At 38.5% G+C, this 26,028-nt stretch overlaps 4 protein-coding genes and 1 long non-coding RNA gene across 7 annotated transcripts; 3 read left to right on the forward strand and 2 right to left on the reverse strand.

The window, feature by feature from the left end:
- Positions 1-6,398: 6,398 nt before the first annotated feature.
- On the reverse strand, positions 6,399-10,894 carry LOC121976301 (B-box zinc finger protein 19-like). Its single transcript, XM_042528411.1, has 5 exons — positions 10,586-10,894; positions 7,597-7,693; positions 7,408-7,523; positions 7,105-7,335; positions 6,399-6,704 (listed from the first exon to the last, which is right to left on the reverse strand). The coding sequence occupies exons 1-5, from the start codon at positions 10,676-10,678 to the stop codon at positions 6,612-6,614; spliced, it is 630 nt and encodes a 209-aa protein (XP_042384345.1). The 5' UTR covers positions 10,679-10,894; the 3' UTR covers positions 6,399-6,611.
- A 358-nt stretch (positions 10,895-11,252) lies between these two features.
- LOC121977900 (GDP-L-galactose phosphorylase 1-like) lies at positions 11,253-12,009 on the forward strand. The gene is made up of 2 exons (XM_042530305.1): positions 11,253-11,546; positions 11,650-12,009. The coding sequence occupies exons 1-2, from the start codon at positions 11,298-11,300 to the stop codon at positions 11,959-11,961; spliced, it is 561 nt and encodes a 186-aa protein (XP_042386239.1). The 5' UTR covers positions 11,253-11,297; the 3' UTR covers positions 11,962-12,009.
- A 1,179-nt stretch (positions 12,010-13,188) lies between these two features.
- On the forward strand, positions 13,189-18,553 carry LOC121976302 (NADH dehydrogenase [ubiquinone] 1 beta subcomplex subunit 9-like). The gene is made up of 5 exons (XM_042528413.1): positions 13,189-13,428; positions 15,926-15,967; positions 17,107-17,188; positions 17,994-18,049; positions 18,173-18,553. Exons 1-5 carry the CDS (start codon positions 13,294-13,296, stop codon positions 18,215-18,217), a joined length of 360 nt encoding a protein of 119 aa, XP_042384347.1. The 5' UTR covers positions 13,189-13,293; the 3' UTR covers positions 18,218-18,553.
- A 2,295-nt stretch (positions 18,554-20,848) lies between these two features.
- LOC121976304 lies at positions 20,849-24,067 on the reverse strand. Of its 3 annotated transcripts, none has more exons than XR_006110601.1 (5): positions 23,937-24,059; positions 23,530-23,570; positions 23,372-23,453; positions 22,222-22,416; positions 20,849-21,380 (listed from the first exon to the last, which is right to left on the reverse strand). It is a non-coding gene; the product is annotated as an uncharacterized LOC121976304 (long non-coding RNA). The 3 variants fall into 3 exon arrangements; XR_006110600.1 differs by having other exon boundaries at positions 23,924-24,055; XR_006110602.1 differs by lacking the exon at positions 23,530-23,570 and having other exon boundaries at positions 23,937-24,067.
- LOC121976303 (cytochrome P450 78A9-like) lies at positions 23,064-25,799 on the forward strand. Its single transcript, XM_042528414.1, has 2 exons — positions 23,064-24,974; positions 25,040-25,799. The coding sequence occupies exons 1-2, from the start codon at positions 23,967-23,969 to the stop codon at positions 25,646-25,648; spliced, it is 1,617 nt and encodes a 538-aa protein (XP_042384348.1). The 5' UTR covers positions 23,064-23,966; the 3' UTR covers positions 25,649-25,799.
- Positions 25,800-26,028: the final 229 nt, after the last annotated feature.

Here is a 26,028-nt window from a genome sequence, read left to right on the forward strand (position 1 = left end):
TTAGATGTTTTTTTTAAATGGAAGATTGGAAATCTTCATTGAAACAAATGAATGCTCTAGGGTGAGCATACAATATATGGTTAAGGATGAGCATATGATTAAATGAAGGGTATGAGACTTTCATTGAATTACTTTGATTAAATTAACACTTAAGGGGAACAGTTTTTAATGTTTGTCAAAGGGAGAGAAAATGTGGGATTTAAGTTAGAAACTCACATTCATGCTTCAAGTATGGGATGAAGTTGGACTTGGGCTAATATGGGTTAGCCTAACTTAAATGTATTGTTACATATCAAAAAGGGAGAGATTGTTGGTGCAATTGTCCCTAGGTCAAGTTGACCAATTTGACTCAAGATTGAGTTTTGATGTTTGATAATATATGGAGATTGCATGTGCAATTATCCATTTAGGAGATTATTGGTACAATTCTCTATTGGTCAAAGGTTAACTAGTTTGATATGATAGATTAGTTAAGTAGGTCAAGGTTGACTAGCTACTTAATTGAGAAAGTCCTAACTAGAGATTAGGCAAGGACAAGACCAATGAGATAGTTGGCAGAAGAAGAAAAATCAAGTGGGTCATTGAGGGTCGAACACTTGGGTAAGGAATCCTGGTGAGTAAAGTCAGATAGTGAAGAAAGTCCTGGTGAGTGAAGACAGACAGATGGAAAGTCATGATCAATGAAACATGTAGATGGAAAAGTCTTAGTGAGTAAAGCCAGATAGTTGGAAAGACTCGGTGAGTGGAGCTAGACAATTAGTACAATTGGTGCAATTATCCATTTGGGATATTATTGGTACAATTCTCCATTAGTCAAAGGTTGACCAGTTTGATATGATAGAGTAGTTAAGTAGGTCAAGATTGACTAGATACTTGATTGGGAATATCCTAACTGGAGGTTAGGCAAGGGCAAGATTAATGGGATAGTTGACAGAAAAAGAAAAACCAAGTGGGTCATGGAGGACCGGACACTTGGTGTGAGAAGTCCCTATTGTGGTTGCAAGATTGCAAACATAGTCCCATATTGAAAACACATGGGAAAGATCATGAGTTTATAAGAGAAAAAGATATCTCCATTGGTATGAGGCCTTTTGGGTAGAGCCCAAGAGTAAAACCATGAGGGCATAGGTCCAAAGTGGACAATATCATACCATTGTGGAGATATCTAAATTCCTTTTGATCCTACAATTGGTATCAGAGCTCGGACTACCAAAAGGTTTAACTGTCGACTGTGCACAGGAGCTATGGTCTGATTGAGCCATGTGAGTATAATATTGATATCGAACAAAGAAAGTGGGGTCTCCTATGTTCGGATGATCGGATCAAGAGGACAAGACACCAGGCAGAAAGTCATAGTTGCGGCTAGGCAGAAAGTCATAGTTGTGGCTAGGCAAGAAAGTCCTAGTAGGTCAGGTGGACCGAGGGGCAGGAAGACCTGGTAGATCGAGGATCGGACGTGGGAAGCTTATGGTCCTTTGTTTGAGGGGGGATTATTAGGGCTGCAAGGTTGCAAATATAGTCCCACATTGAAAATACATGGAAAAGATCATGGGTTTATAAGAGAAAAAGATATCTCCATTGGTATTGTTATGACCAAAATGTAGCTAGAGGGAGGGGTGAATAGCTCAGTGCGATCTTCGTGGTCGGCGTTGCTTGTTTCTTCAATGATGTGCAGCGGAAATGAACAAGAAACAACTCACACAATGCTAACAAGTAGATTTACTTGGTATCCACCTCCAAAGGAGGTGACTAGTCCAAGGATCCACACACTCACACACCCTCCACTATGAATAACACTCATTTATGGTAACTACCAAAGGTGGAGAAGCCCTACAATATCTCAATACAAGAAGCAAGCAAAGGGAACAACAAATACAAGAAATCTTACAGGTTTTACAGCTAAAAACCCTAACCCTAGCTTTTCCTTCTTCTTGTGTTCTCGCATCTTGACTTGGATGTCTCTCCAAGATCCTTTAAGAACTGACGATCTGAACCTCAAGAGATGCTGTGGAGTCGCTGGTGAAGATCGGAGATGAATCGTGTGAGTTGTACTGAAGGAATCGAGCGCCTGCAGTTATAAACGACGCCAACGGTCGAATCCCGATCAATTGGATTGCTCCCAATCGATCGGGGAGGCTTTGGATCGATCGGATGATCGATCCAGAGCGCCTCTGTGCTCTGGAAAAATGCCTGGATCGATCTGCTGATCGATCCAGGGCTTATCGCGCCTCCCAATCGATTCACTGATCGATTGGGAGCTCTGGATCGATCGGCTGATCGATCCAGAGGTGTTCTGTTCGCACGATGCTTCTCCCCAATCGATCCACTGATCGATTGGGAGGAGCTTTGTCGTGGGGACTCACCCGATCGATCGGCCGATTGATTGGGCATGATCCAATCGATCGGCTGATTGATCCAGATCTTGGTTTTCACCCAAACCAAATCCAAAGCCCTCTAAACCAACATCCAGTCAACCATGACTTGTTGGTACATAAAACCTAGCATCTGGTCACCCTTGATCATCTAGAATTCTCTCACCAAGTGTTTGGTCAATCCCTTTGACCCACTTGGACTTTTCTCCTCTTGCCAAGTATCCGGTCAATCCCTTTGACCTGCTTGGACTTTCACCAGATGTCTGGTCAACCTTGACCCATCTGGATTTCTCCCGTGCTTGGCTTCACTCACCAGGACTTCTCTTCTGCCTAGCTTCACTCATTAGGACTTCCCTTCTGCTTAGCTTCACTCACTAGGTCTTTCACCTTGCTTCACTCACTAGGATTTTCACCTGGCTTCACTCACCAGGATTTTCCTCTGACTGGCTTCACTCACCAGGACTTTCCTCTGCCTGGCTTCACTCACCAGGATTTTCCTCTGCCTGGCTTCACTCACCAGGACTTTCACCTAGCTTCACTCACTAGGATTTCTCTTTTGCCTGACTTCACTCACCAGGACTTTCGAGTCAGGAATCCGGTCAACCCCGACCTACTTGACTTTCCTTCACATCTCAACTGGTCAACCTCGACCAAGCGGGAATTGTATCAACAATCTCCCCAAATGAACAACTGCACCTGCATTGTCCATATCATCTAAACCCAATATATTGTTAAACATCGAAACCCAAACCAAGACTCAAGCTTGATCAACCAGGTCAACCTTAACCTAAAGGATATTGCACCAACAGGTATGAGGCCTTTTGGGTAGAGTCCAAGAGTAAAACCATGAGGGCTTTGGCCCAAAGTGGGCAATATCATACCATTGTGGAGATATCTAAATTCCTTTTGATCCTACAGTCCCGATGAGTGAAGTCAGACAGTGAAGAAAGTCTTGATGAGTGAAGATAGGCAGATGGAAAGTTTTGGTGAGTAAAGTAGGCAGATAGAAAGTCTTAATGAGTGAAGCCAGATAGTTGGAAAACCCTAGTGAGTGAAGCTAGACAATTGGAAAGTCCTGGTGAGTGAAGTTAGGCAGTGGGAAAGTCATGGTGAGTGAAGCCAAGCAATTGAGACGTCTTGATGAGTGAAGTCAGACAATTGGGAAGTCCTAGTGAGTGAAGCTAGGCAGTAAAAAAACCCTGGTGAATGAAGCCAAGTGGAAAAATCCTAGTGACTGAAGTTAGGTGGAGAAAAATTTTGGTGAGTGAAGACATGTATTGGAAAATCCAGGTGGGTCAAAGGTTGACTGGATACCTAGTGTTTGGAAGTTCAAGTGGGTTATGGAGGACTGGACACTTGGCACGAGAAGAAAAGTCCAAGTGGGTCAAAGGTTGACCGGACACCTGGTGTTTGGAAGTCCAAGTAGGTCATGAAGGATCAGATATTTGGCACGAGGAGAAAAGTCCAAGTGGGTCAAAGAATTGATTAGATATTTGGCGAAGAAGTTCCAACAGATCACGATTGATCTAATATTGGGAAAGGGAGCCGTATACTTGAATTAAACAAATTATGATTGGGCAGCCAATTGGGGTAATTGATTGACTCTAATCTAATCAATTAAGTAATCGATTAGGAGGTTCTTGCGAGAACACAGAAAAAGCCTAATTCGATTGGTCAATCATTTGGACGATTCTAATCGATTGAACCAATCAATTAGGGCCAGGAGATTCATGAAGAAAAATTCACGAAAACAAGGTTGAATCGATTGGTTCAATAGATTCAACCACTTCTAATCAATTGGGTCAATCGATTAGGAAGTGCTTTATCGTGAGAAGAGGGAATTGATTGAGGCAAGACTTAATTGACTGAACTAATCAATTAAGGCATTTTTGCGAGTGAACAAAGAGTAGCAGAATCCATTGGGATGACTCACTAATCGATTAGGGTTTGAAAAAAGAACCGTTCTGTAAGTGTTGGACAGGCAGATGTTGTGACAGTCAATTAGGAAAAAGTTGAATCGATTGGGAGGCAGAAGAATCCTAGAAAAGGATTTTCATGGACATTTCAAAAAAAAAAAAACTCTCGCTCACAGTTTTTCAATCACACATGGCAAATTCTTGGAGACTTAAAGTGAAGTACTAGTACATTTTTCAAATTGATCAAGAGATGATTTCAAATAAAAAGAAAATAAATTAGGGTTTATTATTATAATCTTATAAGATTTCATTTGAATTAGCTTTTTATTCTATTCTTCTTTCTTCACGTGTGAGATATTATTTTGGGTATAGTAATTTTGATTAATATAAAATAACTGATTTTATAACGTAATAATTACTCTATAACTGCTATATATCATAGCTGATAAAAAAAAACCGTAACGTAAGGATATTCCTGAGATAAAATATCAAATGAGATTGTTTTAATTTTTACCCATAATTTTTTTTTATTTTCAAGATTATTGAATTTCTATTTTTAATTTCCTATTTGTCACAACAATCAGAAATTACAGAATAAAAAAAATATTTTTCATCAACGTTTTTTTTGTTCAAACAAAAAAAACTTTGTAATAAAAGTGCAAATACAGATCCTTGTAAACTTTGCTTCACGTTAATATTACTCGATTTCACTTTTATTCTTTGATTTATTATTACTTTTACTTCACTTTAATCATCTTCCTTCTAATTAAATAGTTATTATTGTATAGGACAATCTTTCCCGGGATTACCGGAAAATATTTTGAATTAAAATAATTCAGACTTATAGAATGACTTGATCGAATATCTCAAATTATCAAGGAAGGAAAGATGAGCTATTTAAGGAGTGTTGGGTGGAATTTATACTAAAACACTTTTTAGATTCTAATTATATAGAAACACTTTTAATTGTCGGTGAATGCCAACTTTACTTTGATTTCTATAACTTTTATTTAAAAATTGAAAGCAAGAATTTAATATTTTTTATTTTTTTTTTATTTTTTTATTTATGGTCTAAAATTAAAAGTTAATATTTATGTCCTTAATAAATTTAACATTTTACATAATTATCATCATATTTTTTACCTTAATAAATTTATTATTTTATATAATTGTCACCATACTTTTACGATATTTATTTTTTAAATAATATTTTATAATTTTATATAATTTATATTTCTAGAATTTCTTATACAAATTTTTGTATATTTATATAATTTTTTTATTAATTTTATATAATTTTTATTAAAAAATTAATTTTGATGCAATATTTAAAATATAATAATTATTATATAAACAAATAGTGAAAAAAAAATAATTTATATAGTTTAAAGATATTGGTGTCATTTAACTAAAAATTAAGCTCGAAAGTAATTATTTATCAAACACTCCAACTTTATCTTGTATTAATTTTTGACTTCTATTTTCAAACACTTCATATTTTAGTTTCTCATTAACTTCAAATAATCTCTATAAGAATTACTTTTAAATAAGTAAAAATTCTCCCAAATACTCCCTTAAAAAGATTGAGCTCTTGTATGATCAAGCTACCGAGTGCCTAAGTGGCTGAATCTCCGAGTCAACCAAGGGCTCAAGAGAGGGACGCCGAGTGCCCAAGCTGCCAAATCTATTAAGTCAGATCAATCCGACGTTCGACACGCGCACGCACACGAGTCAACTTGGTTCAATATATTCCAAACTCTAAATTTGCACCCTCAAGCCAATGCGTGAGATTAAACTCTCATGTATATATATATATTCACAACATCAATATTTGTGATACAATATAAATCAACCACAAAACACAAACACCCCAATGCGGGGACTAAACTCCCATGCACTTAAGAGACCATTCTCATCCACCTCTATTTGCATTCACATTTCCAACAATTATACATACACACACACAAGAAGAGATGAAACTCAAAATACACTATTAAGAACGATGGTAAACTAACAACAAAAATCAAGAAACAAAACCAAAAAAAACATTTCTAATTTCCGTAAATAAAGACAGTCGATGGATAGTGAAAATAACATGCGGTTCGACAGATTGAACTCGATGAAATCCCATATTTTGCGAAAACAGCATCACAGTTAGGATACAAGAGAAAACTAGCAGCAATTGCAAATGCCTGAGCATGTTCTTTAGACAGAGATTAGAGTTTGAGGTGGCTATGGTTCAGCTGACAATAGTAGGAAACCAAGAACAAAAATTAAAGCATAATATACACGAGCAAGCTGTCGAAACATATCGCCGTTGGCTCTATGCGTTGGGTGGACCAGTGGGAACCAAACCAATGCCCAGCATGCCGTGATTGTTGTTGTTATTATTGTTTGCGAGATCCATTTGTTGAGTCTTCGAGGAGCAAGAAAGAAATCAATGTCAGTGAAATTGCCCAGATTGTTAATGAAAGAATTTCTAATCTGGGCACCTTATTTGGAAATTTCTCCTCTCACCTTTTTATCGTCAAGTTGTTTTAACAAACAACTCGACAAAAGATGAACGGATAAGAAATTGGCAAATGTTCAATCCATCAAACTCCTTCACCAAAGATGAAGGATACTTCGTATCAAAATTGATATTAATACACTGAAAGAGTGTATTGGTGGATTTTGACACAATTTTATACAAGATATTGTCTATTAAGAGTTGTTTCATGTTCAAAAATTTGAATTGGGTTTTCGAATAAGGGGTCCAGACTTAAATTTGTTCATTGGCAAACCAGGCCAAAAGAAAAACATTTCGAGATCCATACCTGGCTATTGGAAGCTTGCCCATGAGTTCGAGCAGGACGAGAATTGAGATCGATCATTTCAGAATCTGCTTTGCCATTAGGTTCATTGTTAGCGTCTGAGGCAGGAGCAGAGGATGACTTGTGATTTGGTGTTTTCTCCCTCATCACCATTCTGTGATCCCTCCCATATTCCACTGGGTCTTTTGCCTTGGTTGTGGAATTTTCGACATGACCACTCTTGTCGCCTGGAAACTACATGCACAAACACTCATCCTCAGATTTCATCTATCCGAATATTTTTGGAAAAGTTTAACTGAGCCTGACCTGAACCCTTTGCCTCAGCATTAGATATCTTGCATGGGTTCGCTTTCCTCCTACATGTACAATCATATCACACTGCAAGCACAAGGAGCTTCCATCTATCTCACAATAAAAGAAGGCTACATGGATATCGAGTGATCAAGTTAGAGTCAAAACATATTAAGGTATGCCAACTAGATGCAATAAGAATACCAGGTGCATTTTCACATATGTCACAACGAGGAACTTCACTGGGGTCAGCAAGTCCTACTCGTACATGCCGGTTAGCAAGCTTGTTACACATATGGACCTGTAAAACTCACATCATTCTAATCTAACATAAATTTCAAGTTTTTAAAATAAAATTACATTATTAGATACAAAAAAAGTTCAACATAGGTAAGGACATGAATTCTATAGCCGCCACCTTCCATTAGTGGCAAAAGACGAGTACGCTCGCCCCAGCGCCCCCGCCAACCCACCCTAGGACCAACACGGAGGAGGTAAATCACGATGACTGAGAAGGCAAGTGGCAAGTGGGGTGAGTTTACACAGGTTGTAGGGATTTACGCTTTGCCAATCCCGAGATTCGACCCCAATACCTCATGTGGCAATCAACCTGCCACTTACCAACTCAGCTAAGCCCACCTTCCATAAGTGATCTTATGGAGGGTGGCTCCATCAGACAATAACACACTTGAAAGGTCAGAGTATGATGCTTTTTCTCATGGCTTTTAGTTAAAAAAATGTATTAAATGGCCTTTGAAACAGTTGGGCATTTAAAATAGTAGCAAAATAGATTTCATCGATACAAAGTGTAATGTACCTTTGGAAGTGTAGTACACGGGCATTTAAAACCGTAGTATATAGGTTTTGTTAATACAAACATAAAAGCATAAAGCCTTTGAAATTGTAGTATATGAGCATTTAAAACTGACGTTTGCAGATTAATTGATAAAAAGTTGCAGTATGTGAACGCTGAAACTGCAGTAAATGGGCATCCAAAATCGCAGTACATAGGTTTCGTTTCTACGAAAAAGTAGTACACGGCATACAAGAATGTTAACAATCATAATACTACTACAAGATATATGCACAATGATCTTTAGGATCAGTGTAGATTACTTATGGAGGGGAGCTCCATAGAATTTGTCCCATTGGGAGGAATGCGTGAATTCATGTTATAAGCAACAAAACTGTGCGCATACGAGTCATGTTGAAGTTGACAAAACCAATATAAAGAGTGAAAATAATTCATCAATGACATAGAACATCAACATTTAGATGCAAACATGCATATAAAAGAAGTTGATACAAGCAAACACACCAAATATCTCACAAATTGAATGAGAATAAAATTCTTTATGTTCAACACAAACCACAAGGGTGACATGGCCAGGACAACCATCGAGAAGGAATGCATGCAGCGCAAAAGGACCATAATCTTTCTTCCCTATTTGTTTTTGTTATTTTGCTCTTTAGTTAGGATATCTAACAGCTGTTGACTGCTATAGATAAGACAAGTCGTGTATTGTAGCATGACAAATTTAGGCTTTCAGGTAAATTATTGATCACTAATCATTGGAGTTTCACATCAATTTATTGGTAAGTATTGATTAAGACATTTTCATGCTTTCAGAATAAAGGCCTGAAATTTTAGCACCACATTCATCATATAACAAACACATATGCCAGTTATTCATGAAAACTATTATGCAATTATACTCCCAACAACAAAGTGACATGGGTATTGGCCTGCAGCAGGAGATGGTGTCATACATTGTCCACAACCTAAATGGATCGCAAAGTGCATATAACCAAAATGGTTCACCATTATCATTAGCATCCCCCAAAATGATCAGGCTTCAAACTTTATGGGTTAACCAGTTGAGGTCAATCTTACAAGTGCTGGTCACTTAAAGAATTATGCAACACAAAACTGATTGTTTTGTTCCAGCTAGCATATAGGATAATCCATGACTTTCCTTGGTTTAGATTCATCATCAATCTTAAAGAACCAAAAGTAGGATGTCATTTGTCTGCTGTTGAATCTTTGACGACAACCTCAGTTTAGATTTGGCTGTCAGCCAACATGTACAGAGATTCTTTAAAGGAATATTGTTTTGTTATACTAGGGAGCTCAGAAGATGAGACATATCTAGTAATCAGTATTCAGTACTCTGTCAGACTCATTAAGTACGAGAAAGAAGACGAACCATGTTTATGCATGCAAGCAAGATCGGATAAAACTTGAAAATGTTCAGGCCCTGAGATAATCTTTTTTGAAGCATAAAAGTTAGAGAATAACGCTCAGAATATAGGTAATGCCAATATGAAAATTGCATCATGAAACAAGAATTCAATCATAGCCTATCTGGGATAAATCTTGAAAACTTATGTTATGAAGGATTGTGAAAGAGCAGCATGATCAAATGTTCAAGTTTGATATTAAAACCAAATTGATCTAATTGCATCAACCAAATTCAACCTGAAATTAACATGATTTGAGACATTTAAGTTATATTCAAGAAAGCAGAATCAGGGCCAATTTGGTCAACATTATCTACCACTGCAACTGCCAATCTTTCAGATATCAGGTACATACTACCAACAATCTCTATGAGACCTTATCATGGACAAAATAAATGACGTTAAAGCTGCCTCCTCTTCGTGGAGCTTCAAATTAATGCATCTTCCAAGCTCAAAAACTAAATTCCCTGTGAAAACCCCTGATGCCTACTTGGTGCTTGTCTTTCTTAGCTAGAAGTAATGCAACGTTCATCAACTTACAGTCATTCAAACTCATGAATGTTTTAATTCTTTAGTGGAATTCACATTCAGTACCATATCTGTTGTTTTCTCACATGATGTTCTACATAGCTCCTTCCAACAAACCAAGCAAAAGCTTCGAAATTCCATAAAGTAAGATACAAAAAAATGGCCCCTGAACTCAGATCTAACATCTAACAAGAGCTACTCCACAGAACTTATAATCAGTTAATTCTTCTATGACCTTGCAACTTTGCAGCCCTCGAGAGTTCAGACTATCCAAAGACAACATGGTATCAATACCATGAATTCACCCCAAGGCAACCAAAATCTCAATGAACTCGAATACTGAAACCCATGGATCAGTAAATCCAGTATCCAAACATCACACCCAAAGAAAAAATTAGTGAACAGATAGAGACCAAGAAGGGACCTTTTCATCGCATGGCCGGCACAAGGATGCCTCATCGGCAGCACAGAACAAGACAGCCGGAGCGCTCTCGCATACGTCACAGATAGTCCGCATCTTCCCTCCGTCTCATTTCCCTGCGACCGCTCCCCTTTCACGCAATCACCCCCTTTTCCTCCTCCACCTCCCTCCCTCTTCACCGCTCAGAACCTCCGAACGTAGGAAGATACGAGGAAGACGAACGGATCCGCCAGGCGGCGGCGGCGGGTGGCGATGGTGGAGCGGAGCACGGCGGCGAGGCCTTTTTTGGTAGAGTCTCCTCCGTCGGCTAAAGCGTCGAACATGTTCCAGAAAAGATCAAATTACTGATTTACCCTTCGTTATCTTTTTTCCTTGGCCCACGTGGCGGCCTCCTATTTGACTGGTTCGAGAGAGGAGTAGAAACCCGGGCGGTTCTCAGGAGTCCAGATCCTCTGCGCCCGCCTCCCGTGCGCCCTCTGCGCCTGTCGCTACGCGACAAAAAATCCACGCGCTAAGCACGTGCGTTTCTCCGCTCCAGTAATAAAACCCAACTCCAACGCACACATATCGTTTCCTGCTGATCGGTCTGTTGACCGATCAGCAAGAATTCTGATCGGTCAGCAGACCGATCAGCAGGAATGCTGATCGGTCTTGCTGACCGATCAGCATTCCAGCAGGATTTGCTTTATTAACTTTTTTTTTTTCTTTTTTGTCCATGCCTTTTCCTGTGGAGAGAGCTCCTACTCAAAGAGTTCCAATTGCTAAAGGTCTGCTGTGCCATGGTGGAGTGAAGATCTCACTATTGCTGAACTATCCAGTGAGGGGCCTTGTTTACGAGGGAGGAACTAGTTTGAAAGACTTATCTGATGTAGTTTCCAAGTCTTGCAAGTGTCTTCAAGAGAACAATATCCCATTTAATGTTCTTATTTCTGATTCAGGCTGGAGGATCTTTCTCTTTCCCCAGGTAAACTTCTATTGATCACATGAACTTACTAGTCATATTCAAAATATAGCTCTTAGATTTATCAGTCAATAAAGAGGTATTATTTATCGTATCATTCTTGCAGTGTTATGCCGAAAAACAAGCCTTGGGCGAAGTGAGTGAGGAGATCCTAGAGACTCAAGTGAACCCTGCTGTGTGGAAGATCAGTGGGCATATGGTGCTGAAGCGCAAGAAAGACTTCGAAGAGGCAACAGAGCAATATGCTTGGAGGCTATTAGCTGAGGTCTCTCTTTCGGAGGCAAGGTTCAAAGAAGTGGAAGACTACATTCGTTGGGGCCCTTGGACTAGAGGAGTCTACGAAGGAAAAGATCAAGCTGGAAGAGAAAAAGGAAACCTCATTTCAGTCATTAGCCCCTATCGATCGAGCTACTTGTAACCTTGCAGAAGGTTGCCTAGTCTTGCAGTGAGAAAGATAACATTGTAAGTTGCGTATGAAAATCCTGCTGGAATGCTGATCGGTCAGCAAGACCGATCAGCATTCCTGCTGATCGGTCTGCTGACCGATCAGCATTCTTGTTGATCGGAGAAATGCACGTGCTTAGCGCGTGGGTTTTTTGTCGCGTAGCGACGGGCGCAGAGGGCGCACGGGAGGCGGGCGCAGAGGATCTGAACTCCATCTCAGCCACAAGTTGTTCGGGCTTCCGGGTCAAATGCTGTCCAAAGAATACCCCTCAGTAGGTCCGGTGGGCCATGTCGCATTACCCAATAATAACTGGCTACAGCACAGGAGGGCGAGCGGAAGAAGTATGAGTTAATAGTACATGGTATCTCAGCGTGAGGCTGTGGTTGGCGGAGGTGGAGCAGGGCGCATAAGTCGAGTTTGGGCATCAATGTTCGTGCCGTGGTGCGGACACGAAAACTGAGCAGTCAGATGACACGTGTTGGCATTTGGGCTTGAATAGTAAGAGAGGTTTACACAGCCGTATCTCCTATAATATAAATAAAATTAATTTACTTTAAATAAAATTATTATATATATAATATTATAAATATAAACTATTATATTAAATATTTTTTATTAACGTATTACAATTGTTTAAAATTAATAAAAAATGCTTCAATTTTGATAAAGCAATTTTAATTAAATTGTTAAAAAGCGTTACAATTTTAATTATGTTGAACCAATTTATATAATATTTATAATTGAGCTGCTTACAATTGATACCAGATAAGATCTCCTGGATCCTTTTTGTTATCCAGGGATGTGTCATTCGTATTTATGATCGGATCATGATCGTGATCCGACCGTAAATTGTTGTGATCCTTTCTTGGATTCATCGTTCCCATCAGATTATAATTTTTATTCGGAACAGACAGTCGAAGACCGTCCGAAGGATATCCTCTTTCAGCACCTAGTAATCTGATCATTTATCCACTATCGGAGGTCTCCGGACATATTAAAAAAAATAAAACAATAATTTTAACCACGTGATTAGTTTTGTATTCGACTATCTTATTAAATAATTTTCAATAATATAAAAAGTTGACTCGGCCTATCTATTCTATTCAGGCCCTTTTATTTCTTAGTAGTTTGAGCAATTATGCTAATGGGCCGATAAGCTAGGAAAACCTTAATGGGCCGGGCACTAGAGAAAATCTTTGTTGGCAGTGCTCTATTCACTCTTCGCTGTGGGAAACCCGTCGATCTAAACGAGAGAGAGAGAGAGAGACAGAGGAGAGACGAGCGGCGGCGAAAGGAAGGGCACAGATGAGCAGCGCAGGCGCGGTGGCGAGCTACTTGGCGCGGCGATCAGCGCAGAAGGAGCGGGTGAGACTGCTCTACCGTCGAGGGCTCAAGGACGCCCTCAACTGGGCCGTCCACCGTCACCTCTTCTACCAAGGCGTACCGTCTCCTCTTCCCCCTTTTCTCATTTGTTTCTAGGCTAAATCGGCAACGATCATTTGCATGGATGATTGATCTGGCGTGAATTCTTTTACATTCAGTTTGTTGTGTCGCTCTAGGGCTAGATCTAGTGGAGTGGGCCGATTTTTGTGCCTGATTTATTTTACGCAGACAAAAGATCTCACTTTGATGCTGATCCATAGCTTTTCTTTCCCTATTTCCCCAAGAAATTGCATTCAAGTTCATTCATTTCCCTGTTAGCTCTAGCATTATATTCAAAAGTTGTTCCTTCCGATTCAACGATGATGGCACAATCTGGAGACGTCGATTGTTGTATCCTCAATCGCATGTTTTACGTTATGAGTATTGACAAACTGCATATCTGTGGGAAATTTTTATTAAGTTCTCAATATCTGTAAAATGCATATTTGTAGTACTTCTATGTCATTGTAAGGCCTTGTATTTGTTTCAGCTGATACTTCTGAATTTTACTAATGCTGTCGAACAATATATCATTGGTTTAACATTACTTACTGATCATTTGAAATTTTGGATTCTTCGGATTCATTTTCCTCCTCAATCGCATGTTTTACCTTGTCAGTATTGACAAACTGCATATTTGTGGGAAATATTTATCAAGTTCTCAATATCTGTAAAATGCATATTTGTAGTGCTTCTATGTAGCCTTATATTTTATTTCAGCTGATACTTCTGAATTTTACTAATGTCTTTGAACAGTATATCGTTGGTTTAACATTACTTACTGATCATATGAAAATTTGGATTCTTCTAATTCATTTTCATCCTCAATCGCACTTTACCTTGTCAGTATTGACAAACTGCATATTTGTGGGAAATATTTATCATGTTCTCAATATCTGTAAAATGCATATTGGTAGTGCTTCTATGTCATTGTAAGGCCTTGTATTTGTTTCAGCTGATACTTCTGAATTTTACTAATGTCTTCAAACAATATATCGTTGGTTTAACATTACTTACTGATGATATGAAATTTTGGATTCTTCGGATTCATTTTCATCCTCAATTGCATGCTTTACCTTATCGGTATTGACAGACTGCATATTTGTTGGAAATATTGATCAAGTTCTCAATATCTGTAAAATGCATTTCTATGTAGCCTTGTATTTTGTTTCAGCTGATACTTCTTTACTAATGTCTTCGAACAATATATCATTGGTTTAACATTACTTTCTGATCATATGAAATTTTGGATTCTTCGGATTCATTTTCATCCTCAATCGCATGTTTTACCTTGTCAGTATTGACAAACTGCATATTTGTGGCAAATATTTATCAAGTTCTCAATGCCTGTAAAATGCATATTGGTAGTGCTTCTATGTCATTGTAAGGCCTTGTATTTGTTTCAGTGATACTTCTGAATTTTACTAATGTCTTCGAACAATATATCGTTGGTTTAACATTTCTTACTGATGATATGAAATTTTGGATTCTTCGGATTCATTTTCATCCTCAATCGCATGCTTTACCTTATCAGTATTGACAAACTGCATATTTGTTGGAAATATTTATCAAGTTCTCAATATCTATAAAATGTGTGAGGACCAAAAGATTTCAGATATGATATTGTCCACTTTGGGTCTAAACTCATGATTTTGCTTTTGGGCTTTACCCAAAAGGTCTCATACTAATATAAATATTTTTTCTTATAAATTCATGATCTTTCTCATGTGTTTTCAATGTGAAACTATGTTTGCAACCTTGCAACCCAACAACCCCCCCCCCCCCCCCCCCACCCCACGCAAACAAAGGACCACAAGTCCCCTTAAGCATCAGGTCACTCTTGACCTGCTCAGGGCCTCCGCTCGAGCATCGAGTCACTCTTGACTTGCTAGGGCCTCCTCTCGAGCATCAGGCCTGCTCAGGGTCTCCCCTATTTCGTTCAAGGTTTCACCTATATGGTTCGATCTTGGATCATGGCTCTAGCTCGTGGTATGATATCTCTACAATGGTATGATATTGTCCACTTTGGACCTAAGCCTTCATGATTTTGTTCTTGAGCTCTACCCAAAAGGTCTCATACCAATAGAGATATTTTTTTCTTATAAACCCATGATCTTTCCTATGTGTTTTCAATGTGGGACTACGTTTGCAACCTTACAACCCCAACAAAATGCATATTTGTAGTGCTTCTATGTAGCCTTGTATTTTGTTTCAGCTGATGCTTCTGAATTTTTCTAATGTCTTTAGACAGTATGTGGTTGGTTTAACATTACTTATTGATCATATGAAATTTTGGATTGTTCAGATTCATTTTCATCCTCAATCGCATGCTTTACCTTGTTAATATTGACAAAATGCATATTTGCGGAAATATTTGTCAAATTCTCCATAGTGGCAGTGCTTCTATGTTATTGTAAGGCCTTGTATTTGTTTCAGCTGGAATTTTACTAATGGTTTATCATTACTTACTGATCATATGAAATTTTGTATTCTTCTAATTCATTTTCATCCTCAGGCATCAGACCTAAGAGAAGAATTTGAAGCCAACAAACATGTGGTACTGTTTTTTTTTTTTTTTGCTTTCTTTCATAATTTTTCACAAGTATCCATTTTGTTTAGCCAAGTTCTAGTTGTGAGAATGCTTTTCCATATTTAATCTGAGAAGTAAGATTATGCTATTCCATAAATTTTCTTATGGATTTCATGAAGTGGCCAGTCTTTGATTGCACTTTTGAGACTGATCAATCATTGAACTTGCATTTGATGTTTTTGCTTTTACATTTAGATAGATAACGGTGCAGGTTGAAAAAGCCCTTTGCATCAAAAATATTCATTCTCTATGCACATGTCCTTTTGTTTGGCTGTTTGAATCACCAAACTTTCTGTAGATTTTATAGTTTCTACATTCCTTGATTTGCTAGCGGAACAAAAAGAACGTGTAGAATAGATTAATTTTGAAGGGTGAACATGACATATATGAATGTGTAGAATTGCAGAACTTGGATAATAAATTTTCTAAAAATATTTTAAAGGTTTGCCTGGGCAATTCACAATCCAACAAATTAAAACGTTGTATATCTGTCTTGGTTGGTTTGAAGTTTATGATAACTTGGATTAAATGTAATAAATATCTGAACCAAAATAATAACTCGGATGTAGAGCTGGAACAGATAATATGTGTGCAAACCAACATATTCTATCTTACGATTCAACTGTAAAGTCAGACAACCTGTGTATATATGTTTCGTTTCCCCTCTTATAGTTGTTTGTTCATTGCTGTAATCCTCACAATAATCTGAATCTTATAAACAGGATTATGCGGCTTAACTGGTTATATAGGCTGATCTGTAATCTATGTTGGGATTAATTTGCATGATATATATCTTTCATTTTACTAATTGATAGTTTTGGTTAATTTTTTTGGTGGCAACTTAGATGGACATTCAAGAATGATGATTTGGCATGTTTGTGAATTTCATACTCTGATTTATATCTTTTCCTCTGAAATATTAGAAGTAGGGTAGGAAGATATGAATGTCTCATTATCGTATATATAATTTAACTTGATTTTACTGTAGTTGTGATATTATTCTTTATGGTTTCATATAATTCATTTTGTTACACTACTAAAGTCATTATTGCACTTTCTCAGTTACGGATAAGAATTCTAAGATCTATTATGGTTCAAATTCACAGGAGGATCTAGACCACATTGATAGGCTAATTGAAGAAGCAGAAGCAAGATTTGAGAAGTTCCGGCACCCAGACCCATACATTGGTAATTATCATCACAAAGTTGCAACTTCAGTAGCTCTCCTATGAGTTTAGTGTCATGCTTTTATCGGTTTTAGATTTGCAAACTAGATTGGTCTTTCTTAAGCCAACCCATGGATTCAATTAGTTGAATAGGGATGTATGATTGGTGTAGATGAACGTGTGACATTACTAGAGAGCAATTAGGTGTAGCTCCAATTGAGGATACAATGATTAAAAAAGTTTGAGGTAATATAGGCGTGTTCAAATAACAACTAGCTGATTTAATAGATGAGATGAATTGTCTCTATTAGAGTTAACATTGGTAAATAGTGAAAAATAAGATCTATACAGCTGAATTCAAATAATTAGGACAAACACGATCGAATGATGATGATAATGATGAATTATTGACGGTAACTAGTCTTAGACATAATCATGTTTAGCCATGCAAAAGACAGTAGTTAATCTTGTTAGAGAAAAATGGTCATTTTGCAATTAATCTTGAGTTGTTCCCACAATCACTGATAGGAGTTGTATAATACCAGTTTCTAAATACTAATATCAAGTTGAATCTTTTACCTGAAGACCTGAAGATTGGATCCTTTAGTTAGTGACCTCCAAGTTTTGTTACCTTTCAGAAATATGTTAGGGACCATCAAAGTAATAGACAAACTTGAATTCACACCATAAACTTCTGGAATTTCTTAAAGGTAAATAAAATCTCAAAGAAAAGAAATAACAAATGGAACTGGTTGAGATTCCTTTGTATCTTAATAGCTAACAGTAAACTGATACTTTGGTAACATTTTCTCTATTTGTTTTTACAGTACCTTGGGCTCCTGGCGGTTCCAAGTTCTGTAGAAATCCACCTCCATATCCAGGGGTGAGTAATGTGTTACTTTACATGGCAAGCTAGTATCACTTTTCTGTCGATGATATGAGTAGCGTGCATAAAGACTCGAGATCTTTCGTCACTTATAAATATAATGGTTTTTTGTGTTTGCAGATTGAGATTGTGTACAACCACGGCAAGGAGGATGACTTGCAATAGAGATTCATTCTGAAGAATAAAAGCTAGAACTGCAATATGTTGTTTATTTCCGAGCTCCGACATTTACCCCATGAATAAAGCAAAATCATACTTTTTGATACCTATGCGGTTGTAGACCGCAAGTTTAAGTTTGTGGAAGAACTTTGTTTGTTCTTAATTTTCTGCTACAATCATTCTCACTGCGTTTTAGAATCTATTTCAGCTGTGACATGTACATTGCATTCTATGTCGCCGTGCAATGTGAAGTTAGAGGGATGAACACTGCTCTACTCCGATATTCTTGAAATGTACATTGCATTCCAATTTCTGGACGTTTAGTGCAAATGACTTGGTATATATTTCTTTTTTATTTATCATCAAAATAATATTTCATCACTTCTTGATTTATTTTAATTTTAAAAATAGTCTTAGCGTTATTAAAGTAATGATTTATACCAAATACAGTGTGGACATTTAATAATATTATATTATAGTAGAGTTGTTACATTTCAAAATTATTATAATATGTCATCTTGGATGAATATTATCTTATAGCAACTATAAATAAATATCCATTATCGAGATATTTTTATGAAGAACTCAAAAGTTTATATACAACATTTAGAATATGTTTGATTTAAGTTATTATATATAATCTTGCATGATTAACATTTAGAATATGTTTGATTTAAATTATTATATATAATCTTGTATGGGAATAAAATATAATTTAATATTATTTAATTAAATCTTTAGAATATTAATTTAGGGGATTTAGAATTAGTCCAGAATTATATAAAATCTCACACTAAAATAATCATATTTCGGATTTTATCTTTCATTTATTGATATGAAGGACATGTTTCATTATGTGAGATCACTCATTATTTAAATCAAACAAAATTAAATAACATAACCTAACTTTTTTTTTTTAACCCAAAGGACCAAAATTCTAAAGATTTGTTCCTACCAATCCATCTTAACTGATCCAATTCTAATTCTAAATTGATCCCGTACGAAATCATGATCCTACGAACTATGGAAGCAGCTACTCTACTACGAGGATAAACAAAGTGAAAAAAAATAGAAATTATTAAGGAGAGGCAAAGAGAAGATTTAGTTTTGGGAGGAAACATGTCGACATGGGGTTTTAAAATATCGATCTATATTAGAGTTTTGATTTTGAATGGGACAATGTTATTCCAAAGCATTCTAAGATGGAAGATGTTGTTTACCTTCAAATATAAGTCACTCCTCTACACGACCATTGGTGCTCTGAGTGGTGCATCAACTTCGACTTCTCTCATTTATACTTTATTTGCTCCGAGGTATGAATCGAAGAAGAAAAGGAATTAACCGTTTACTCCCCATGCTGGCTTAGCAAATCAGCAATTTTTAACCGTTTCAACCAATACCGAACTACACTTAAAACCACAAGTCAATATACAATTAACTTCTTTCATGTATAATCAGTGTCCATAAAACAGATCCATTCGTCGTTACCTTACGAGTCACTTCAACTTCAAACATAACACACTTGCTCTCACAACTTGTATGATACATCACCGCCCCCAAGGTGCAGCACAACTGGTTCCCTGGAGACATGCAGAATTGTTTCCTTGGACATGGGTTCGAATCGTGGGACTGACAACCACATAATACCCTCCTTCCTAGGTGCTTGCTCTGTACTTGATTTATCTGTCTATATTTTATTACGAGACCAATGATATTGGACCTTGATTTATCTGTCTATATTTTATTACGAGACCAATGATATTGGACCTTGATTTATCTGTCTATATTTTATTACGAGACCAATGATATTGGACCGTTTAGAGAGAGCGAAATCAACTTTTGCTTCCTTGTATGATACATCACTTTCAAACATGCAAAAGAAGGCCATGAGAGCTACATCCATCTATCCTTGTAAATTGCTGATGAGGTTGAGTTGATTTGCTCAACATCACCATCCTACAAATCGTTTTATTTTAGCATGGTCAATGTTAGGTTAAGGATAGATAGGAGACTAATACAAGGTCTCTAGAAAAGGTTGAATCATTGAATCTATTGTATACAATTTTACTCTACATTACACGAGATTATTTCCGTAACTCAAATCATTGACTACTAGGTCACATGGTAACAACTTTACTATGATCAATCTTGCTTCCCTTGAAATATAATCAGGTCTTTATCCCACTGAGTGTAGTTAGATATAGGGGTGCAAACGAATTGAGTTTGTTCACAAACTTTTCAAACTGGCTCAAAAAAATATTTGATTTATATTCAAAATTATCAAATTCAAGCCAAATTAAAACTTGTTTAATAATTTTTTAAAGTCAAATTCAAACTATAATTTTTTTGTTTGATTGTTTACGAGTTACTTGCGAGCCAAACTTGAACCAAACTTTAATTAGTTTTACATAATTTTAATTTAAATATACTTAAATTAAGATTCGAATAACTCGAATCGAACTTAAATTTAAATTATTTCAAATTATAGTTCGATTTGGCTCAAATTAAGGTTCGAGCAAAAATTATTTGTATTTTCGAACTTCGAATTGAATTTGAATATATATATATATATATATATATATAAACACTCCAACTTTCTTTCTAAGATGATTGTATATCCACCTTAATATCTTTATTTTTACAACTCTCATTTTCTACTTTATGTACTGACTTCATAATCGAATATTTAGTTCCATACATCATAGCAACTCTAACCGTCATTTTATAAAATTTCTCTTTAAAACTTTAAAGCTTTAACATAAAATCTCCATTTCCTTGCATGTGAAGCTACCAGCATTTTATTATTCACTCACTATCAATACAACAACCAGGAACCTCACCTGCCAATTTTGAACTGCGGAGAGAGTAGTCAATTTTGAACTATGGATGACTCTCCTTTTCTTAATTCTCTTGATGTCGTGTGTAGTCTCTGAGAATAAAAGTCCTTCTGATTTAGGTAATAAATCAAAAGAAGGGTTGCATCAGCTGACTAATCTTATGATACATAGTTTGCAGTCTTTATCTTCTCTGCTTCGCCAAGCTTGAAATTTTAATCCTCATACTTGCATCATGAGCAGACACAAGCCACTAAATATAATACCACTTGCAAAACTTGCATAATGCACAGTTTATTAGGGTTTGAGCAACTCAAGCTTTGCACTTCTAAACCCTGAAACAAGATTGAGCTTTTGAAGTCCATAAACTACACGGTGCTGTTGAGTAAAATGACCTTAAATTGAGGTTCCATCATTTAACAAAAACAAATATTGAAACATCTACGGTATCGATCTAGCTAGCTTGTATGAGTATGTATATATCCATCGACACCAAGTAGCTTAAACACCATAATTGTGCAAGTAGAATACTTATGTGACTGTGAAAAGAACAATACCTCATTAAAATATACGACTTTAGGTGACTGGTGGGAGGTCTTTATCGATCCGTTGGCCTAGAAGGAAAATTGAAATCATTGTCTTAGTATTCGAAAGTTAAAATACTTTCTTTCCTTGCTATGATTGGGCACGAATTGGCGTTCGATTCAACCTTGGCGGCTATGAATTAGCAATCGATATGCACGTGCATTCAAAAGGATTTGTCCAATTCCCTTTGCTCCTGAGTTTGTGGAGGTAAAGACCAGAGGCATAGGTCAGGCTGATGATGTTGATTATGAGAGTATGATCTAGTACAATTACAATGGTAACTCGAGGGGCACCGTTAACTTTTGTAAAAATGTTTAGAATAGTATCAGAGAGCATCATAAGATGCCCAGAGGAGATTCGATGTTTCAGGCCTAACTCTTAATCTGTTTTGCATGTGAAGAAGACTTGACCTTAGATTGTTTAGGTGATGGTTTTCGGTGGAAATTCACTTCAAGAATTGAAGCTTAAATTGTCAATCCTGGGACTAGAACAGCTATCCTTAAAGTATTGATTGCAGACAAGCTAGTGCTAGTGGTACGTACTGACATATATGAAAACAATGAAAATAAACTAAAGACATAGTCGAAGCACCTGCTCGATTGTCGGGATGTGCTGCAAGATCCTCCCTCACTTAGATTATTCTTAGATTACATCTTTCTGGGTATCGATGCCATCAGCTTGATCTAGATTAGATTCCTGGAAGATGCCTGTCCCATACTTTATCTCAAGAAGCTTTCTCTGCCTCCCTCATGCATCAGGGAAGGTGTTTTCTTCATGGAGCAGTCACTGAATAAAGAATTATAGAGCATTAATGCTTGTTTATGCTGCAACTTGCACCCTCTTCTACACTAATTAATCGAGGAGATGAGTTGGCACTACAGCAAAACTAGAAGCTAAATGTTTATTTAGGATGGTGTCACTGAATGAATGAATTAACAATCCATAGATTTCGATATCTTAGCAGACATGAGCACAAGGCATGACTACTAAAATTCAACAGCAATACTAGAAGCTAAATGTTTATTTAGATGGTGTCACTCAATAAATGAATTAACAAGCCATAGATTTCGATATCTTACAGACAGGAGTACAAGGCACGACTACTAAAATTCAAGAGAGAAACTAGAAGCTAAATGTTTAGTTAGGATGGTTTCACTGAATGAATGAATTAACAAGACAGATTTTGATACTTAACAGACATGAAGACAAGGCACGACTACTAAAATTCAACAGAGAAACTAGAAGCTAAATGTTTAGTTAGGATGGTTTCACTGAATGAATGAATTAACATAACAAGCCATAAATTTTGATACCTTAGCAGAGACGAGGACAAGGCACGACTACTAAAATTCAACAGAAAAACTAGAAGCTAAATGTTTATTTAGGATGGTATCACTGAATGAATGAATTAACGAGCCATAGATTTCGATATCTTAGCAGACATGAGGACAAGGCACGACTACTAGAAGTCAACAGCAAAACTAGAAGTTAAATGTTTGTTTAGGATGGTGTCACTCAATAAATGAATTAACAAGCCATAGATTTGGATATCCAAGGAGACATGAGGACAAGGCATGACTACTAAAATTCAACAGAGAAACTAGAAGCTAAATGTTTGTTTAGGATGGTGTCACTCAATAAATGAATTAACAAGCCATAGATTTGGATATCCAAGGAGACATGAGGACAAAGCATAACTACTAAAACTCAAAGTAACGTTACTACCAGAGAATAGTGATACCTTGACTTGGTAAAAAAAATCATCTACCATTGTAGGAATCAGAAACTTCCTTCTGATTTCTTCATATATTGATCTGCAATTGCTGCAGATATAACAAAGTTTGAGATAAGTACCATAGCATTCTTGCAGGAATAATCACATCCCTAATGCTGATTTACCTTTTTACAAAGAACAAAGCTTGCGAAGTTCATCAATGAAACTGTAAGGATCAATGATGATGAATGATGACATCAAATAGACCAGTTCACCAAAGGAAAAAAAATTAAATAAAGAAAGATAGCAATGTCATATAGTTATTTACAAACAGAGAGTTAACTGGCATGATTCATGCATGCTTCTAGCTAAATTGAATAGCCATTAAATATCCAAAATTTGAGTAAAATAAAAGAAAAGAAAATTGGTAGTTTTGTTAATTACTTCATTTTTAGCTTAATTAGTTTAGGGTAATTAAAGATTTAAATAATGTGCCTAGTGTTACTGGTGTTTTTTTTTTTTTTAATCTTTTAAGCTGAATTAGATTGGCTTCCTGGTTCTATATAACTATAAGCATACCAGACGCTATCACCTTCATACAGAAGTAACTCTGCAACTGCTAATGGATTCCGTCGTAGAGAGTCGGTCGATTGTTTTGCTCTCCATCGCTGCCAAATGCAGCGATCTAACAGCCATCCGCGCCCACCTCCTCCCCGTTGCTGCTGCGGTGGCTGCCTGCTGGCTAGCCATTCTCCTCCTCCACTGGGCCTGTCCCGGTGGCTCCGCCTGGGGGCGCTACTACTGGAGGAGCCACCGCCGGGCCTTCGGCGTGCACCACGCCATCCCCGGCCCGCGGGGGCTCCCTGTGTTCGGAAGCATGGGGCTCATGTCCGGCCTCGCGCACAGGAAGCTCGCTGCTACGGCCGCCGCCATACCCGGCGCCCGCCGCCTCATGGCGTTCAGCCTCGGCGAGACTCGGGCCGTCGTCACCTGCGACCCGGACGTCGCCAGGGATATCCTCAACAGCCCCGCCTTCGCCGACCGGCCGGCGAGTGAGTCCGCCTACGGCCTCCTCTTCCACCGCTCCATCGGCTTCGCTCCTTACGGCGACTACTGGCGCGCCCTCCGCCGGATCTCCGCCACCCATCTCTTCTCTCCCAAGCAGGTGGCCGCCTTCGCCGGCCACCGCGCCGCGATCGCGGACCAAATGGTGCGCGCCCTCGGTTGCCGCACCGCCTCACGGCGCCCCATCCAGGTCCGAAGCATCCTCAAGCAGGCGGCGCTCAACCACGTGATGTGGTTCGTGTTCGGTAAGCAGTACGATGTGGAGGAGGACTCGAAAGAGACGAGGGAGCTACGGAACTTAGTGGAAGAAGGCTACGATCTCCTCGGCAAGCTTAACTGGTGCGATCACCTGCCGGTGATCGCCGGACTCGACCTGCAGCGAGTCCGCGCCCGCTCCTCCGAGCTCGTCGGTCGGGTCGAGCGGTTCGTCACCCGCATCATCGAGGAGCACCGCGTCGCGCGGGCCGAGGATTCAGTAGACTCGCCCAGGGATTTTGTCGACGTCCTGCTGTCCTTGCAGGAGCCCGAAAATTTATCCGACGCCGACATGGTCGCCGTTCTGTGGGTAAGCTTACCGCCCTCCCCATTCCCTCAATATTGGAATTATTAAATCATTTGGAAATTAAATAGGAGATGATATTCCGGGGTACCGACACCGTGGCGGTGACGATAGAGTGGGTGCTGGCGCGCCTGGTGATGCACGGGGAGGTGCAGGCGAGGCTGCAGGCAGAGCTGGATGCTGCGGCTCAGGCGAAGATGGTGGTGCCGTACCTGGAGGCGCTCATCAAGGAGACGCTGCGGGTGCACCCGCCTGGCCCGCTGATGTCGTGGGCCCGGATGGCGATGGAAGACGTCACCGTCGGCGGCTCCATCGTGCCGGCGGGGACCACCGCGATGGTGAACATGTGGGCCATCGCGCGCGACCCGGCCGTGTGGCCGAACCCTCTCCGGTTCGACCCGGACCGCTTCGTGGACGGTCCGGCGGCTGAATTCTCAGTGATGGGGTCGGACCTTCGGTTGGCGCCGTTCGGGGCAGGGAGGCGGGGGTGTCCCGGGAAAGGTCTGGCCATGGCGACCGTGGAACTCTGGGTGGCAGCGCTAGTTCAAGAGTTCGAGTGGCTGCCGGCCTCGGCGGAAGGCGGCGTAGACCAGTCGGAGGTGCTGCGACTGTCCTGCGAGATGGCGGCACCTCTGACCGTACAGCTGCGGCACAGACGGCTGCCGGAGACTCAGCCTTGAAGTGGTGATGGCGGTTTCGTCTGTATCCACACCGTTGGCCCAACAGTGAACAATTAAAAAAAGTCAAAATAATGTTTTTACTATGTTTAAGGCTATGCTACTGTAATATATTATATATCTAATAAATTGGTAAAATTGTATAATATGAAAATACTGAAGTTTGAACTCATATATTTACTGGTGTACATATATAATAGGATTTCAGATATGGATCGGATGTATTATACATCATTTTATCTTATATTATAAGAGCTTATTGTCATAAGATTGAAAGGTTCATGTATGGAATGCAACGTTGATTGAAAGAAACTTGTTTGGAACAAACATCCAAAAAAAAAAGTATTTTCTCTATAAATGAAGTCTACAAAATATTTGTCCTA

Source organism: Zingiber officinale, chromosome 4B (genome assembly GCF_018446385.1).
Source record: "Zingiber officinale cultivar Zhangliang chromosome 4B, Zo_v1.1, whole genome shotgun sequence".
NCBI classification, from domain to species: domain Eukaryota; kingdom Viridiplantae; phylum Streptophyta; class Magnoliopsida; order Zingiberales; family Zingiberaceae; genus Zingiber; species Zingiber officinale.

Coding starts and splice junctions, on each gene's coding strand:
- LOC121976301 (XM_042528411.1), bottom strand. CDS start 10,678: ATGCGGACTATCTGTGACGTATGCGAGAGCGCTCCGGCTGTCTTGTTC. Junction 7,694..10,585: donor GCCGGCCATGCGATGAAAAG/GTCCCTTCTTGG, acceptor TGAGTTTTACAG/GTCCATATGTGTAACAAGCT. Junction 7,524..7,596: donor CATATGTGAAAATGCACCTG/GTATTCTTATTG, acceptor ATATCCATGTAG/CCTTCTTTTATTGTGAGATA.
- LOC121977900 (XM_042530305.1), top strand. CDS start 11,298: ATGCCTTTTCCTGTGGAGAGAGCTCCTACTCAAAGAGTTCCAATTGCT. Junction 11,547..11,649: donor GGATCTTTCTCTTTCCCCAG/GTAAACTTCTAT, acceptor TCATTCTTGCAG/TGTTATGCCGAAAAACAAGC.
- LOC121976302 (XM_042528413.1), top strand. CDS start 13,294: ATGAGCAGCGCAGGCGCGGTGGCGAGCTACTTGGCGCGGCGATCAGCG. Junction 15,968..17,106: donor TTGAAGCCAACAAACATGTG/GTACTGTTTTTT, acceptor TCAAATTCACAG/GAGGATCTAGACCACATTGA. Junction 17,189..17,993: donor GCACCCAGACCCATACATTG/GTAATTATCATC, acceptor TTGTTTTTACAG/TACCTTGGGCTCCTGGCGGT.
- LOC121976303 (XM_042528414.1), top strand. CDS start 23,967: ATGGATTCCGTCGTAGAGAGTCGGTCGATTGTTTTGCTCTCCATCGCT. Junction 24,975..25,039: donor ACATGGTCGCCGTTCTGTGG/GTAAGCTTACCG, acceptor GAAATTAAATAG/GAGATGATATTCCGGGGTAC.